Here is a 16,622-nt window from a genome sequence, read left to right on the forward strand (position 1 = left end):
TCTGAAAATCTTTCAATCTCTGCCTACACAAATAAAAACCATTGCTGATGGGAAAAAAATTTAAGAGTGAATTAAAATCATTCCTTATCACCAAGAGTTACTACTCAATGGGTGAATTTTTTGAAAATTTTTGCCATAGACCTGCCCAATCCCAATCCTAAAACTCAAAACCCGAAAACTCCAAGAGTTCATCCCTAAATACGCCCCTCTCCCCCCAAACCAAAGTGACCCTTTACTACAAGAGGCACTGTGACTCGTCCAACGCCAACATTGGTCAACTGGATATGACTTCAAGTACAAAAAAAAAAAGTACAAGTAAATATTAGTTTACTCATTCTGTAAATTACCCCTGGACTATTATTACTTATAGTGGTTTTTTTATTGCCTTTTGTTTTCAGTTCTATTTTGTTTTAAAAAACTAAAACTAGGCTTTGACATAACACTGTGACATGGCCACCTAGTGGTTAATGATTTAAATGAGCTGAAGTTCATAGTAGAGTAAACGTTATTATATGGATTTCAAGTACACAAAACACTCAAGACACACACATAAACACGTAGATAAAAAGGTTTACCTTGAAAACTATCTTATAGGTCCACTGATTAAAAAAACACATAAAAGTAAAAATGTTTTACATAATTAGAAAAAATTCTAGTTGTCTGTTCACTTTGGGTTGCAAAATCACTGTGGGAAACACGAAGCATGGATACCAAGTAACTTTTTTCTAGACACTTATCACTGTATAACTGAGTTGACATTGTATGAGTACTATATTATGTATCTATGGAAACTGTTAGCCTGCTGAAGGGAGTGGAGGGAGGTACTTATTTTTTTAGGTTAGGTTAAAAGGATTTTGTTACCCATTGGCATGCTAATTCCCATTTTCTTAATTGTGAAAGATTGCAGTTTTTTGGCAATGATTTTACTATTGTGGATTTAAAACAGTTACTGAATTCTGTGATGTTGTGGCTTGCAGCATGTTGGGTACTGGTTTGTCTTTGTAGCCTACTTTGACGCTTGTCTTTGTCCATTAATTCTTGTTATTAGGCTATTGGTTGTGAGGCTTATATATTTTTCAGAAAAATGTTGACATTGTAGTACATAAATAAAATTTTCTGTACAGCAGGTGTTGTGTCCTTTTATTTTAAAAGCTCGTTTGTTGATGAACATGTAAAGGTGTCAGTGGTTTGGTTTATAGGACAAGTTTTGAGTTTTTGGTTATGAACCTAGGATTGTATAGGAATTTTTTTCACTATTATGTATGTTGGAATCAGAGATTTTAGAATTAAAAAGTAGATTTTTCAGCTCAGGGGTTGTTTGAAAGTGGTAGTGTGAGCAGATGTTAGGACATTTTTTCTGAGAAGAGGCCTGTAAAATTTTGAACTATCTTTTAATATGGAATTTAGTGGTGTAGGCCTTGGTTAAATGTTGTTTTGAGAGACAAGAACTTATCATATTTGGTTTTAGGTGGGGGTCTGTTGTTGGATTGAGCAATGCCGATATGGTTTCAGACTAAATTCTGTTGTACAAAAGCTTCAGTGATGGTGCTGTTGAAAGTGTTCAATTCATTTTCAGGGGAACATATGCGCTGTCCTCTTATAGCTTAATGGCTAAATGAGATGGATCTTTTGTTGTTGTTAAGGTGGCAACTGTTGAAGTGAAGGTATTGTAGATGGTTTCAACATTTCAAACCAACAATGGTGTTGCATTGGGTATATTCAACATGATTTATTCAAGTAAATGATGACTGTGTATGTGCAGGGTTTCTATCACTAGGAACTTCAGATGTGCCTGGCAATGCAGGGCTGAAGGATCAGGTGATGGTGTTGCGTTGGGTCCAACGCAATATTGCCCAGTTCGGAGGTGACCCTGGTAATGTGACCTTGTTTGGTGAGAGTGCTGGAGGAGCTTCGGTCCACTACCACCTTCTATCCCCGATGTCCAAAGGTGAGGTGGCTGCCTACCTGTTTTAACTCTATATAGCAATAAAGTTTATAATATTTTACGCTCCATAGAATATAAGAGGAAACTGGCCAAAGTAGGGAACCTAGAATAAAAACTATTGCGAAGGTCTATGTAACTGATAACAGCGAGTTTAATTGGTGGACATGGTAACACTACTTATTTAGAACAAAAGTTAAAATAAGCCAAAATGAAGAGGCTACACTGAAACTTTGAGAAGCAAATTTTGAAATGTCTAAGTTATAGTAGACATTGGGTAATTATTGGAAATGAAAATATAGCTTAGTGGAAGAAGCTCTCAAAACTTTTGGGCAAATAAACTAAAAATAATTGTTGACTATTGTGTCTGTATTCGTTTTGGATGATGTTGAAAGCTTAGTTAGAAGTACAATAAATGGTGAGAACGATGAACTTGTTGATGATCAGTTCCAAATCTAAAGGTCTCTGGTTACAGGTCTGTTTCATCGAGCCATCATTATGAGCGGGAGCAGCCTGAATAGTTGGGCTTTCAGCAGTGAGGCTGTGGAGAAGTCTCGCCTCTTGGGGGAGAAGATGGGCTGTACCTCCCAGGATCCTCAGGAGGTACTCCAGTACCTGCAAACTGTTCCTGCCTTCGACCTTGTGAAGGCTCAGTACAAGGTGGTCACAGCCCAGGTCTGTTAACTTTTAAACTTTAACCTTAGATTGATGATTTGGGCCTATTATCAGTGGTGAAGAAGCTCACAATGAACCCTATATCATTTTGACATCAGAGACAGCTAGATACAAAATATAGTGTAATCTAGGTGATGAGATATTCTCTTTTTCTCAGGTGCACAATTGAATGCACTATCATATTTTAGACACAATCCCAAAGCATGATGAGCAATCCTGTAGGGAGGCTGTCGTAGTTGGTTGATGTTGTGTTTGACCAAAACAAGATTTGAGGAATGAGCTGGTGCGTTGTTGTGGTGCAGGATCCAGTCACGGCTTGTCCACAGTTCAGGTCGTTTCCTTCGCATTGCATCTCGTGGCCGCCTTAGGACCTCAAGATAATACTCCTTATTCACTGTCTGGCCTCTTGGAGCATATTCGTAATGAACAACGCCATCCTGGTCAAAAAAAAAACTGAAGATTGAGCCTTTGTTTCAGGGTCGTAGCCATAAACCATCATCTCATCACCAGTAATAACTTTTTTAAATAGCCCTGGGTCACTTTTTATCAAATCCAGATTGTCCTGTGCGATTTTAAGTCGACAGTTCTTTTGATCTTCTGTCAGCAGCCGAGGAACAAATTTTGCCGAAACACGGTTCATTTTTAAATCTTCGTGTAAAATGTTACAAACTGACGATTTTGGTATTCCTAAATCTTCTTCCAGCTCTTGGACAGTCAATTGACGGTTTTCATTAATTGCTGCACGAACACGTTCAACATTTTCAGTGTTTCTGGCCGTTGAAGGCCTGCCAGATCGGTCATCACTCTCCACTCATACGCGGGCCATTTTTAAACCACTCTTTTATTTGTGTATCGCCCATAGACACGTCACCATAAACTTTCCATATCATAGTAATCGTCTCTGATGCAGAATAGCCAAGTTTTTGCCAAAATTTAATGCAAATGCGCTGCTCTACACGTTCACTCATATTAAAATACGATGCACACACACGGCAGTACTATACGGAACAGAGCGCTGTGACTCACTGAGTGACCGGATCGTATTCAATGCCTAATATGGGAAGGAGTAGGCTCGCCCCTCCCCTCCAATAACTGGTTCGAGCCGGTCGGTTACGCTGCGGCCGCCTACTGGTCGGCGGTCGGATACTTTTTGGACATACCTCGTATATATCAGGTAAGGAATAGCTGGTTACTACTTCTTTCCACTGAGTACAAGTGCTAGCATTAAAAAGTTCAAGCCATGTTTCGCAAACTCTTCCCTAAATAGAGGTGAATCCCTTTACAATTTTTATGTGAATTGTAAAGTAACAAGTAATATTCTGGAAAATCGATATTATTTATTAGCAAACGCATGTACTCATGGTGTGGCATGCTCATGCCTGTTTTTAATCTGTATCAAAGTTGACAAATCAAGAACGTTGCACCACATAAAATATTGTACACTGAAGAATAAAGGTTTGAATTTGAATTTAGTACGACAGCTATCCAAAAAGTAGATTACGTTTTGATATAAACAAAAAACAAATTCCAAGAAAAAAACTATTTTATTATATTTAAAGATGACTCTAAAATACTATTTTTTAACATAATCACCATAAACATTTAGACAATTATTATAGCGGTGAACTAGTTTTAAAATTCCATTGTTATAAAATTTTGCGCTTGAGACTTAAGGCGCGTTTCCACTGAGGCAACTTGTAGGCGACATGTGGCATGCGGCACTGTCTCATGTAGCACGGTGTATTTCAAGTCAGGCAAAACGCTGCGACATTTAGCATGCGGCACTGACGCACACTACTTGTTTCGACGTGTCGCCAGACGAATGCCACACTGTGCTACAAAAATACAGTGTGTCGCACGCTGTTGCCATTATCCAGGCAGAGGTGGATGAGTGCGGCAGTAGACGGGCGACATGGAGTGGAGTAATAAAAAAACTGCATTATTTATTGAAGACTACCATAATACACCAGAGCTATGGGACAACAGAAGTGCGTTTTATAAAGATAGAAATATAAAATGTGACAAATTAAGGCCCCGGGCACGATACAAGCGGTGAGCGTCGAGCGTCAGAGCGGCACCACTCTGCCAACGATTTGCAATCGGGCCCCATATGTTGTCGTGCAAATGTGAAGAGGGGTGTCACGATAGACTTGAGCGGTGAGCGACAGTGAGCGGCGCCGCTTAGCGTCGCAGGCACCGCCAAACCCTGCCCGATTACTTTTGTACGACGCTCGACGCTCAGATGAGTCATGCTTCTTTCCACGGTTTTCAGTCTAGTTCAAGATGGCAGAAAGGCAAAAACCACGTGAGCCTCCGGCTAAACTTAAGAAAAAGGACATTGTTGCTTTGAAGAAGCTTAGTGATACTCAAATTAAAAGTTTGGTATGTGAAGTTCCGTGTCGTTCATCATTGTGGAATGATAAAGACAACAACGTTCTGGATCTTCTTTCAACTGTTTGATGAGATGGTGGTACTCTCCATAAACCCTTCTTCGCCTGTTAATTGGATGAACTCCCCATCGTTTTATCCCACGCTTGCAACCCCGAACTACACGCCTTTTCAATATTGAATTTTCCGATAACAACAGAAGATGTACTAGGTCCTCACTCGAAGGCATATTGCAACACACTTGCGCCGCTTGTATCGTGACCACCCTCGCCGCTCTGGTGACGCTCGAGTGCCGCTCGACGCTCACCGCTCGTATCGTGCCCGGGGCCTAAAACCACTAGCTATCAAGTACGACTGTTCAGTTACTGATTTAAAAAAGAAAGTAAAAAATTTGAGATCTGCTTTTCATCGGAAACATAAAAGAATCACTAAACCGAAGAGTGGCTCATCTCCGAAAAAAGAGAAATGGTTTGCTTACAATCTCCTGTCATTTTTGTTAGATGTTGACATCCCAAGAGAAACATTTTCAACAGCAGAGAACTCTGAGGTAAGTTAATTAAATTTAGGATTAGGAACAGAGTGTCTTTATATACACGTACATTTGTAGGTCAACAGTGATTTAACAAGTTTATATTTTTTAAATTATCTGGGTATTGTTCATAACAATAAAGTTCATATTCCACCTTTAAATATTTAAACCTAATTTTTTTACACCTTGTTATTTTTTATACCTTTTGTGACATTTAATTTCTATAAACTTTGATTGAATTTACGTCACTATGCTCCCGATATCATCAACTAATTATTTGTTACGTAATAATGTTTATATATATATAATAAAATTGTATTATTTTAATAATTCATAATAATCTATTTGGACGCATCAAAACAATAGCTCCACAGTTCAACAATGGCATGTTATAATCAGCTTATTACATCAGCTAAAAAATTAAAACAGCTCATTGTTGTGGCTCACAAGTGGCGCTATCTCAAAATAACTTGTGTCGTTGTGTTGTACTTAGCCATATTAAATCTAATTATTTCACTTATTTCTTGACTGATTTTCTTAAACTTGGTATCATTGGATTTTGTATTAAGTTGTCTAACTAAAACGTAATAACTGTTACTATTTTAACATATGATGTTTTTGAGATATTTAAACTTAAAGATTTCAAGAAGCCGCCATTTTGAAAATAACAGTTATAAAAACTGATATTTTTACTCTATGTGGGCATTCACGTTATAAAGTTTTATGCAAAATTTCAACTCACTGCAATAAGGCTTTCTCAAATTAAAAATAGATACACGAAAAAACCAAAATGGCGGCTGTTTGGGTAATTATTCAGTTTTAGAAAATTTTAATATCTAGTAACTTAAGTTTATTTCAACAGATCAAAAGTATAATAAAACACAGACTAATGAAAAAACTGAAAAGCTTGTAAACAGTATATGAATGACAGTACAGTAGTTAAAAGTTTGTGTTTAGTCTCAGTAATTATGTTGCCAAGATATCTTTCCTTCTTGTGACATGAAGTATCTTGCGAATTCATCTCTAACGGCTTTAGCTTCCTCATTTGACTTCCGTGGTTTGCATTGTAAATTCACCATGCCTGTGTCATCTTGAACTACTGCCCTCCATGATCCTGAAATAACACTTCCATCCTGTGTATCAATGTCTAAGGTTCCATAAGGTGCATAAAGAGGTCTTGATCTAGTGCTTTTCCTTAAAAAGTTGTGTAGATATATACACGCAGATGTTACAGTCACTGCATTTTTGACATTTAGCATTAAAGGTTTTCGAAAAACACGAAACACTGATGCTAACAATCCAAAAGTGTTTTCAATCACTCTTCTTGCACGTGCTTGTCTGTAATTTTATATTCTTTTTATAGAACCTTTTTCCTGATGTCTTGAATAAGGTTTCATAATGTGTAACTGTAAGGGAAACGCATCATCTGCCACTAAAACATAAGGAGATAACACATCACTTCTTGGAAGAGGTTGTGCAGTCGGTAATGAGAGTTCATTTTTTTGCAGTTTTTGGTAAAATGAAGTTTGACGAAATACTCCTCCGTCTGAAATCCTCCCTTGACAACCAATATTTGCGTACAAAAAACAATAGTTAGCATCTGCAATCCCCATCAAAACAATGCTGAATGGCCCCTTATAATTGAAAAAACAAGCTACCACTCTTCACTGGGCTCTGAATCACTATGTGCTTCCCATCGACGGCTCCGATACAGTTTGGATAGTTCCAGGTTATCTCAAAACCATTAGCTATTATCTTCCACTCATTTGATTTTGTGGCATCTGTAACATAAAAACCAAAAACATGTCATTGAAGCATGTGAGTTCTAGTTCGCTTTTCTTACCTTTTCAGGAAGAAGACAATGGAGCGTCTGAAATGAGTACAACTGATACTCAGAATACTATCCTACCAACTGAAGGAGGCAATGAAGGTGTCAGTGTTAAGCACTTTCTTTCACCCAAAAAGAGAGCCAAAAGGAGTAAAACCAAAATCACCCTACAGCAAACGTGAAGAAGAAGCGTATATTGCATTGCAACAAGCAATGAAGAAGGATGAATGCACAACTTATGGTGAACACGTTGGGAATGAACTGCGTGCTCTTCAGCCTAGAGCAAGGACCATTGTTAAGCATTTAATCAACAACATACTGTTTGAAGCAGCTATGGGAAAATACAATGAAAAACCACCCACTTCACAAGATTGGAATCTAGCTACTACCTCTTCAATCATCCATAGTTGACAGTGACGTCGTCAAGCATGATTCTGATTTTTCAAATTTCAAAAATTTTTTTGGAACTTTAATGAATGCATAACAAATTACTATGTTACTATTCATATGTATATTGTGATTTAAAATGTTCTAAAATATTTCCTTCAATAAATCAAAAGAATTAAATGCAACGTTATTATATTTACTAACCCTACTTATATTCTATTAATATATAAGTTATATATAGTTTTAAATGTTTCATTGAATTTATATTATCAAGGAAACTTATTTTATATATAACCATATTCTTTGCTTAGGCATATTTTCACAATACCATATTGATTTTGACGTTTCGATACTTAACGTATATTTATTTATAGAGTAGGCCTACATTTATATAATAGTTCTCACCAACTTCAAATTATGCAAAAGTGCTGGAAGATACGACTATGAATCTAGCTCCCACCGTCATTATCATTTTATTTAAATTATCTGGTAACCGATCTTTGCTGTTTTAACTCAAGTGCTTTTTGTTGAAATCAGGCTTGTTATACTGACCATCCTACCAACCTCTAGAGTGTAGATAATGTATAATTATATAGAGTATAGGATAACTTTTCTGGAACTTACCTTTATACAATCTTACAGAACGTTAATAAACGCTTGACATACTTCAGGTATTATGCGACAAATACTTGGGATTGAAATTCTGAAGAGATACATAAGAGATGCATAACTATCACCAGTAGCTAGGTACCGTAAAGTCAACAATACTCGCACTTGAACCGGTATCGCATCCCGACAGTTGGTGTCTGCTTTTTTCATCAAAGGATTGACCTTTTCGATTAAGTAGTCAAAATCCTGCCTATTCATACGTGTGAAATTTTTAAACAAACTACCATCATTTGAAAGGAGTTTTTCAAAAAATTCCTTGCGATTGTCACCGCTTTTAACAAATAAATCTCTGATCCACCACCTAGACTTCTTCCTACTTCTTCTTCTGCTATTTGCGAGGATCAAATAAGCAGCAGCTATCACTGCTTCTGAAGACATGACGCACACTACTGACAGAAAAATGTTGCACGACTTGAAATGTTCTGGGCCTTGCTACAAGTAACGGCGACAAGTAGCAAGTGACAACTGGCGACATATTTATTGGGCAACAAACTACTTGCAACAAAGTATGAAGACGCACGGTACACATATAGCAACAGAACGACACTTGTAGCATGCTACATGACGCATATTGTTGCCTCAGTGGAAACGCGCCTTTAAACCAGGTAGTCACTCAAGCCAAGGTCTTCATTGCTGGAAACATTTGATAGCCACTGGGTGTAAGGTCCAGACTGTAAGGCAAATTTGGAAACACCTGCCACTTAAAAGCATCCAGGACTTCTCGAGTTTGATTTACCATGTGTGGTCATGCGTTGTAGGGCAAAAACAAAGTTTTTTAACTTAATTTCCCTCTGCACTTGTTTTGAATTACTGTTCTTAACTTTTGCAGTTTTCACAATACCTCACACATTTTATCCACAATCAAATCAATCAATAACTCAACAATAACAAAATCAACATGAATAACTATTTTCATGTCCTAAAACACAGTTGCCATAATATTCTGTACCAACAATGTTTGCACACATTTCCTTGGTTTTTGGAGAGAGTGTGTGCCCCTACTCCATAGACTGTAATCTGGTTTCGCAATTCATGTATTTTACCCAAATCTCATCTCCTGTAATGATTCGACTGAACAGCAAGTCACCATCAGTGTCCAAAAATTTCGATGAAACAGCCATGCACTGATTTTTATTTGTTTATGATAAGATTTTCAGAAATTTTTACACAAAATTTATAGTAACCTAACTTTTGTGTAACAATCTTGTGTAACAAACTCCTTGAAATTTGAGAAAAACTAAGTGAGAGTTCTGTCATTGTGAATCAGCGGTCTTCTGTAATCTTTTCATGAACTTTAGAGACAAATTTAATGGTCACAATGCTTGTAGGTATAATATTCATAATAACTTTATTATTTCACATTTATTCAAAGTTTTTTTATCATTGTTCAATAATCTCTTGTGTAATTTGAACTATTTTAATTTTATTTTAACTGTAGAATGTGTTAGGTATTACACCAATTATTATACAATCTGTCATCAAACATTCTTTTGCAATTTGCATAATTACTAACCAAAAGTTAAGTAGTCAGCAAGAACCCGGATACAACAATAACATTAAGATTGTGTACAGGACAAGCAAGATATCCAAGTGTTTCCGTTCACCCCCAGTGTAGAAACGCAGGAGGGGGAAGGTGAGAGGTTCCTGACAGACCACCCCCGTTCTCTACTACAGAAGGGTCAGGTGGCTCCTGTGCCTCTTATAGTTGGGGTCACCGACAAGGAAGGCATGCTAGTCTTGAATGGTATGATCATCATAAGTAGTGTATTTCGTTACTAGTACCAAAAGTGGGTTTTCCTGCTATGCAATCTTGTTACCTATGTGTGTCATTATTATTTGCATCACACTCTAACAGCTGATATTTATTCATCCAATAAATACTGGGACATTGTGTGGCTAGCATATTGTGTTCTGTGACTCAATCAGCTGTCAAAAATATTGCATATCTTTACTATTGTCTCACTTTACTTCTAATGGGGACAAAAGATTACTCCTTCTTTAGAGAAAGTAAAGTACTACTTTAAGTAGCAGGTTTCTTGTTTTAAAAAGTCATTCATTTAAATTGAAACAAATATTTGTAACGAATAACAATTTAAGAATATATTTAGGATCAAATCAGCCAGCTACTTATCTAAATTTTGCTATGGATTTTTGTTGCTCTTTATATTACTGCTTTAAATTACTTATTATTATTGCAGATATTCCTCATTCAGATGATTACTTCAAAGTGTTGAACAACAATTTTTCCCGAATAGTCCCTGGAAATCTTGGACTTCCCACGAATGGTGCAGAGATGATCCGTCAATTCTTCTTTGGAGATAAACCTATGAACTGGGACATTGTGCCTCAGTATCTGGATGTTAGTGAATTTTATCGTATTTCAGGCTAATTGAATCTACTTAAAGATAATATATACCAGTTGTATTGATCACATTATCTTTGAAGAATTTTGTACTGAAAGGTGAGCCTAAGTACTATGTTACTCTAAAACCGTTAAATATAATTATCATTTTTATTTTTTGTTTCTTAAATCTGATAGTATCAAGCTAAAGACAGAAACACATAACAAATTCAACAAAGTGTGATAGAGCATTATTTTTTATTACACAAAATGCTAGACTTGCATTGAGCAATGGATGCAGTGTTGTGTGAAATGCAAAGAATGGAATTACTTTTAAGGATTATAACTATCAAAGCCATAAATCAGTCTGTTCAATCGTAATAATTCGTCATTTTAAACCCTCCACTGACAGCTAGTATATAGTAGACCTGCTTCAAACAGTAATGTCTTATTCGAGAGAACAATTGTAATCCTATGATTTCATAAATTAAAAAGAAATAAGTATGCAATTCTTCCTTGAAAAAATACTTGTTAGGTTATGGTAACATTTCTATTATTGTATGAAGGTACTTTTAAAGAAAGGATCAATCGAACATCAGAGTCTGTACAGGCTGTAATGTGGCTCCGATCAAGGTTAGCCCCCACTATGCCACTATTATATTTCAAGTCTTTGTTGGCTTTATTTGTAGCATAGTGAATCAATAAATATGCTGATCATGTGCGTAAACAAGTAAGCTTTTTAAAGATGAAAGGACAAACTATCATGATGAAGTGATCTGATCAGTCTACTGTTATGAGTGAAGACTTGAAACAAAACATTTCTGTAAAAATGTAATTTGCCAAAATAGGCATTTTATTTTTGAAAAACTTCTCCAGAAATTTCCACAAGTTCCAAGATCAGCAGTGTATCAAATTTCAACTGTCATGAAAAATAGCTGGTGGAGGCTATTTTCTAACTGCATCATTCTGGTTCACTATAACCTCACGCCTAACATTGTCGTAAGAACAAAGATGCAACCTATCATCGTTCAATGGAAATTACTGGAATATTCATGAAACATTACAAGATATCATCTTTTTCCAAAATGAGAAATTGGGAAAACGATTGGAAGGTGGTATCATTTAGAAAAGAAACGTTTACTAAGTTGTGTAATGGTCAGGTGCCAAAGTTCTTCAATGAGAGGATCAAAAAGCTGGTGTTAAAGGTTAATAAATGTTTAAATATTAATGATTACTATGTTTAAAAATAAAAATAGTTTATTTTTTGTTTTTTATACAATTTACATTATTGAATAAAGTTTCTCTTGCAATATTACAAAACGGTTCATGACAAATGACTCTTCCATAAATATTTAAGCTTGTGTTGCACAGCTTAAGTGTAATTCTACACACAATTAGTGTGAAAAAACTTCTAAATCAATTGTAATGTAATGTTCTATTTCAGTATTATGGGGATATATTCTTCTACATCGGAGTGGACGAGATGATAAAGTTACACATGGCCTGTGGAGTGGCACCCATCTACTGCTACAACATAACCTTCGACGGTCAGCTTGGCCTCCTGTCCTGGTACCTTCCGCAGGTCTATCCCCAGTGTGACCTCAGAGGTGGGAGATTATAGTTGATTTTGTCTTACAAAGAAGTAATCAATACTAAGCCACAGATTGTTTGAATATGCAATATATGCAGGTGTGAGCCATGCTGATGATCTTGGATATATATTCAAGATGAACATCCCTGGACCACCAGAGATGAGTGTGGGATCACCAGAGGAGCAAGTGGTCAAATGTATCACTGGCTTATGGTACCAGTTTGCTCTGAGTGGGTAAGTGTGCTTCTCTTCTCTCATAACTCACCAACTCTCAGTTATTTCAAATGTGTTATCCACATCTTCTTCCTTAAACTAAAGAGATCTGGCAAAAAAGGCAGACCATTTGTTTTTAAGTTAGTGCATACATCAGTGTTAAAATCTTCCTCTTCTGCAGGAGCAGATGAAGTTTCATCAAGGATGGTTAAAACATGCAGTTACGAACTTTGCCATCCGCTGAGTAATTTAATAAACAAGTCTTTGACTCAGGGAATCTTCCCTTCAAAAATGAAATTATCTAAAGTCTACCCTTTACATAAAAAAGGTAGCAAACATGAGCTACAGAACTTCAGGCCTATATCCCTTGTGTCAACATTTTCAAAAGTATTAGAAAAAATTGTACTGAAAAGGCTCCTAAACCATTTACTAACCAACAATCTTCTTACAGAAAGACAACATGGTTTTCTAGCTGGAAGATCCACCAACACTGCCCTTATTGATTTAATAGAGCACATAATCAATAACATTGAAGAAGGAAACAATGTCACCACTACTTTTCTTGACTTAAGTAAAGCGTTTGACTGTTTGGATCATCATTTGGTCTTGGCTAAAATAAGTTCTTTTGGCATTAAGGTGACGGCACTACAATGGTTTAAGAGCTACTTAAGTGACCGGAAACAAATAGTGACAATACAGCACACAACTAATGGAATAACCAAAACAGCAACGTCCCCACCACTAACCATGACTCGGGGTGTTCCTCAAGGTTCGGTGCTGGGCCCTGTTTTGTTTATCTTGTTTACCAGTGACTTACCAAATTATATTGACACATACTGCTACCCAGTCATGTATGCAGATGACACTGTTCTGACCACCTCTCACAAATCGACAGAGCTTCTTGAAATTGACACCTTCATTTCCGTTAGCATGGCCCATCAATATTGCTTAGAAAACGACCTAGTTTTCAATGAATCAAAAACTCAACACATCATATTTGGAAAAAACAAGGACAAAATTACAATCCCACATGACTTTGAAATTTCTTGCTACACAAAACATCTTGGACTGACGTTAGATAACTCTCTCTCCTGGAGCTTTCATATTGATTCTTTGTGTCATCAGCTGAGCACAACAGTGTTTGCCCTAAGAAGAATAAAATCTGTAAGTACCCCTGAAGCCACCCGAACAGCTTATCATGCAATATTTGAGAGCAGGGCCCGATATGGAATTGTACTATGGGGAGCATCCTCAAACAACAACCTTCAACGAGTCATGGTTCTTCAGAAACGGGCAGTAAGAATAATGGCTGACATTGCACCACGGGACAGCTGCAGAGATGCATACAAATACCTAGATTTACTGACCATCACATCTCTTTACATACTTGAAGTCATCATGCTTGCTGCTAAGTTAAACTTGCCAAAAAACAATCGTCATGGTCGAACCACAAGACATGGACTTGACTACAACTTACCTGCTCACAGGACCGCTCTGTTCGCAAAGAAACCCTCATATGCTGGAGCTAGACTATATAATGCTCTACCTATCGAGCTCAAGACAATTGAAAAAAAAAATCTAAAAAAAGGACTGTATTCCTGGCTTGTGAAGAAATCAATTTACACAATCAGTGAATTCCTTGAACATGCAAATTGTCGCAACAACTGTTAAAAACTTACAAGGAACTAAAGGCAATTGATTTCCATTACATTGTATTGATTTTCATTTTATATTATTTTGTATTTGACACCTGTTCTAAACTTGACGTTTACGAATAAAGCTTTCTGTATTCTGTATTCTGTATTCTGTAAAAAGCACACAGCTGAATCGGGTGACATCCTCTCCCTCCTTTCCTGCTGCAGAGTCAGCTATCAACAACTGAGGTTTTTAAACCTTTGAAAAAAACCCATGGAAAAAATGTCAACCGATATTATTTAGAGGTACTGGTACTAACGTTCACTGTAACTGAGTAAAAATAAATTACGAGAATTGAAAAAAATTCATGGATTCTTCTTCAAGACAGTGTTGAGAGCTGTACTAGATTGTCAATATGACTTTGGTGAAGCAGATATTTCCGTGATGAAGCATCCACTCTCCTAAATAATTCTATGTAATTTCTACTGTTTCCAGTGATTTGCTTTTTTTTAGATTCTTTTGACTTCTTTTTTCATATAGCATAGTTGTGCTGTAACACTGCACTAAATGTCTCAGATTTCTAGATACTACACCACTAAAAACTTCTAAAGGAACCTGTATACCTTTAGTTAAACTCATCAAACTATTTCACTGATTACATCATTGTTTTCTTTTAATACGGTTTTGAAAAAAACTGACAAAATATTGTTCACATTAAACAAATTTTAAATGAGTTGGCTGATAAATCCTTTTTTAATTGAAATGTTTGCAAAACTTTAAAACAACTTTTAAGAGTCAAGTACAGCAAACTCAAGTACAGCTAGATGTGTAGAATGAAGGAATAACAAGTAGCCGTGTGTTTGAAGGAACCCAAACGGAGGCGAAGCACAGACAGTTGTCTGGGAGCCAGTTGTGAAGGACCAGTCTGGCTGGAAAAACTACCTGGAGCTTGGCAAGGAGCCGACCATGAGACACTGCAGGCTCCTGCAGCAGAGGATGGTGTTCTGGGAGCGGGCGATGCGTCCTCACTCTGTACTGCAACAGAAACTGTGACCAATGTTAGGAAACCACGATCTTGCCAGCCAGCATCTTTGTAAAATTTGTAAACTAGGGGCATAACCAATTCAGGTTGTGTCTGAATCACTGTGACACACTTCTAGGATAATAGTTATTCCCTTTGGAGCTAGAATCGTCCTTGATGGAATTTGTCTTGCTTTTAACAGATATCATGAACCAACCTTGTTCTCTTTTCATTTAATATGTCTATAATATAGAGGCGAGTTAGAACTTAAAAGTCCTCTCTTCTATTTAATTTCTAAACACCATTGCTTACAATGCTATATGAGTAGTTGTGTATAAAGATGTGGTCTGTAAGAATATATGTAGGTCTATATTTAATATTTTTTATCACGAGTATGAGAGGAGAATATTCGTCAAAAATTTCAAATTTAGAATACATATTATAAGCAATACAAATTTCAGCCTATATATTTTTTAAGTTAAACATATCTATTGTAAAACTGCATTTTATAAATAATCTAAAACATGAAAGTGGGAGGTAGATGATAAGACTATTAGTTCTTAAGATACTACCATTTCCTAGAACCTCTGCAAATTTATTAAAATTGCTTTGTATTCTTGGCTTACTTTTTCTGTTGGAAGGCCTCCAAAGGTTTAAGAATGGCAAAAATTGGTTAAGTAATGGTTTTATTTAAATTATACTTAAACTAAAAAAAAGTTTTTGTGATATGGAACTTGAGAATAGGAAATACATTTTTTAAGTTTTGAATCAGATTAAAGATTAAAAAACTAAATTTCATTATCAATAATCCTGTGTATATTTTAATATAATACAAATGCTTTATTACAATTATTATTAAAAAAATGTAAATTAACCTTTCTGTCGACCCAACCAGTTATACAAGGAAAGCTTTACAATATAGCCAGAACATCCAGTCAGTCAATATTCCAAGTTTACATTAGCAACATGAAACAGAGATAATGGGATTTTTTCATTTTTATTCAGAATCCCATCCTCCTTTGAAACTTAAGTAGATTGTATATCTATAATAAAAAATAATATATTCAGCACTCAAAAAGTGAGAACACCAATTTTAGTTCCATGTAACTATACGAGGACAGCTATTTCTTTTGAATTTGTTCTAAATAACAAATTGTATAGCACATAAAGTGTTTATTGATTTCTATAGTATAACAGAACTTTGTCACATGGTTCAGATACACCCTGTATACTAATCCATGACAGGAAAAGTTGTAACGTGAAAGATTATAAGCTCTCTGTGATTTACTAAAGTATAGTAGTAAGTATCTGTTCCTTCAAAGAGCATTGGTAGCTATAATATTGCTATTTTATCAGCATTGAGCTATTATTAAGTTTCACCATGATGAATAGTAATCTCTACT

At 36.1% G+C, this 16,622-nt stretch overlaps 1 protein-coding gene across 7 annotated transcripts in view; it reads left to right on the forward strand.

Moving 5' to 3' along the window:
* The window catches only part of LOC124372392 (esterase FE4-like), a 28,834-nt gene extending 12,818 nt beyond the window's left edge, over positions 1 to 16,016 (forward strand). For all 7 annotated transcript variants that reach the window (XM_046830786.1, XM_046830785.1, XM_046830782.1 and 4 more), the window contains 7 exons: positions 1,763 to 1,948; positions 2,418 to 2,617; positions 9,991 to 10,162; positions 10,617 to 10,777; positions 12,204 to 12,366; positions 12,449 to 12,584; positions 15,065 to 16,016. In XM_046830786.1, coding sequence (XP_046686742.1) covers positions 1,763 to 1,948; positions 2,418 to 2,617; positions 9,991 to 10,162; positions 10,617 to 10,777; positions 12,204 to 12,366; positions 12,449 to 12,584; positions 15,065 to 15,251 — 1,205 coding nt within the window. In that variant the 3' untranslated portion in view covers positions 15,252 to 16,016. The remainder of the gene's footprint in view (positions 1 to 1,762; positions 1,949 to 2,417; positions 2,618 to 9,990; positions 10,163 to 10,616; positions 10,778 to 12,203; positions 12,367 to 12,448; positions 12,585 to 15,064) is intronic.
* The last annotated feature ends 606 nt before the right edge of the window (positions 16,017 to 16,622 follow it).

This window comes from Homalodisca vitripennis, unplaced genomic scaffold (genome assembly GCF_021130785.1).
Source record: "Homalodisca vitripennis isolate AUS2020 unplaced genomic scaffold, UT_GWSS_2.1 ScUCBcl_3049;HRSCAF=8310, whole genome shotgun sequence".
Classification (NCBI taxonomy): Eukaryota; Metazoa; Arthropoda; class Insecta; order Hemiptera; family Cicadellidae; genus Homalodisca; species Homalodisca vitripennis.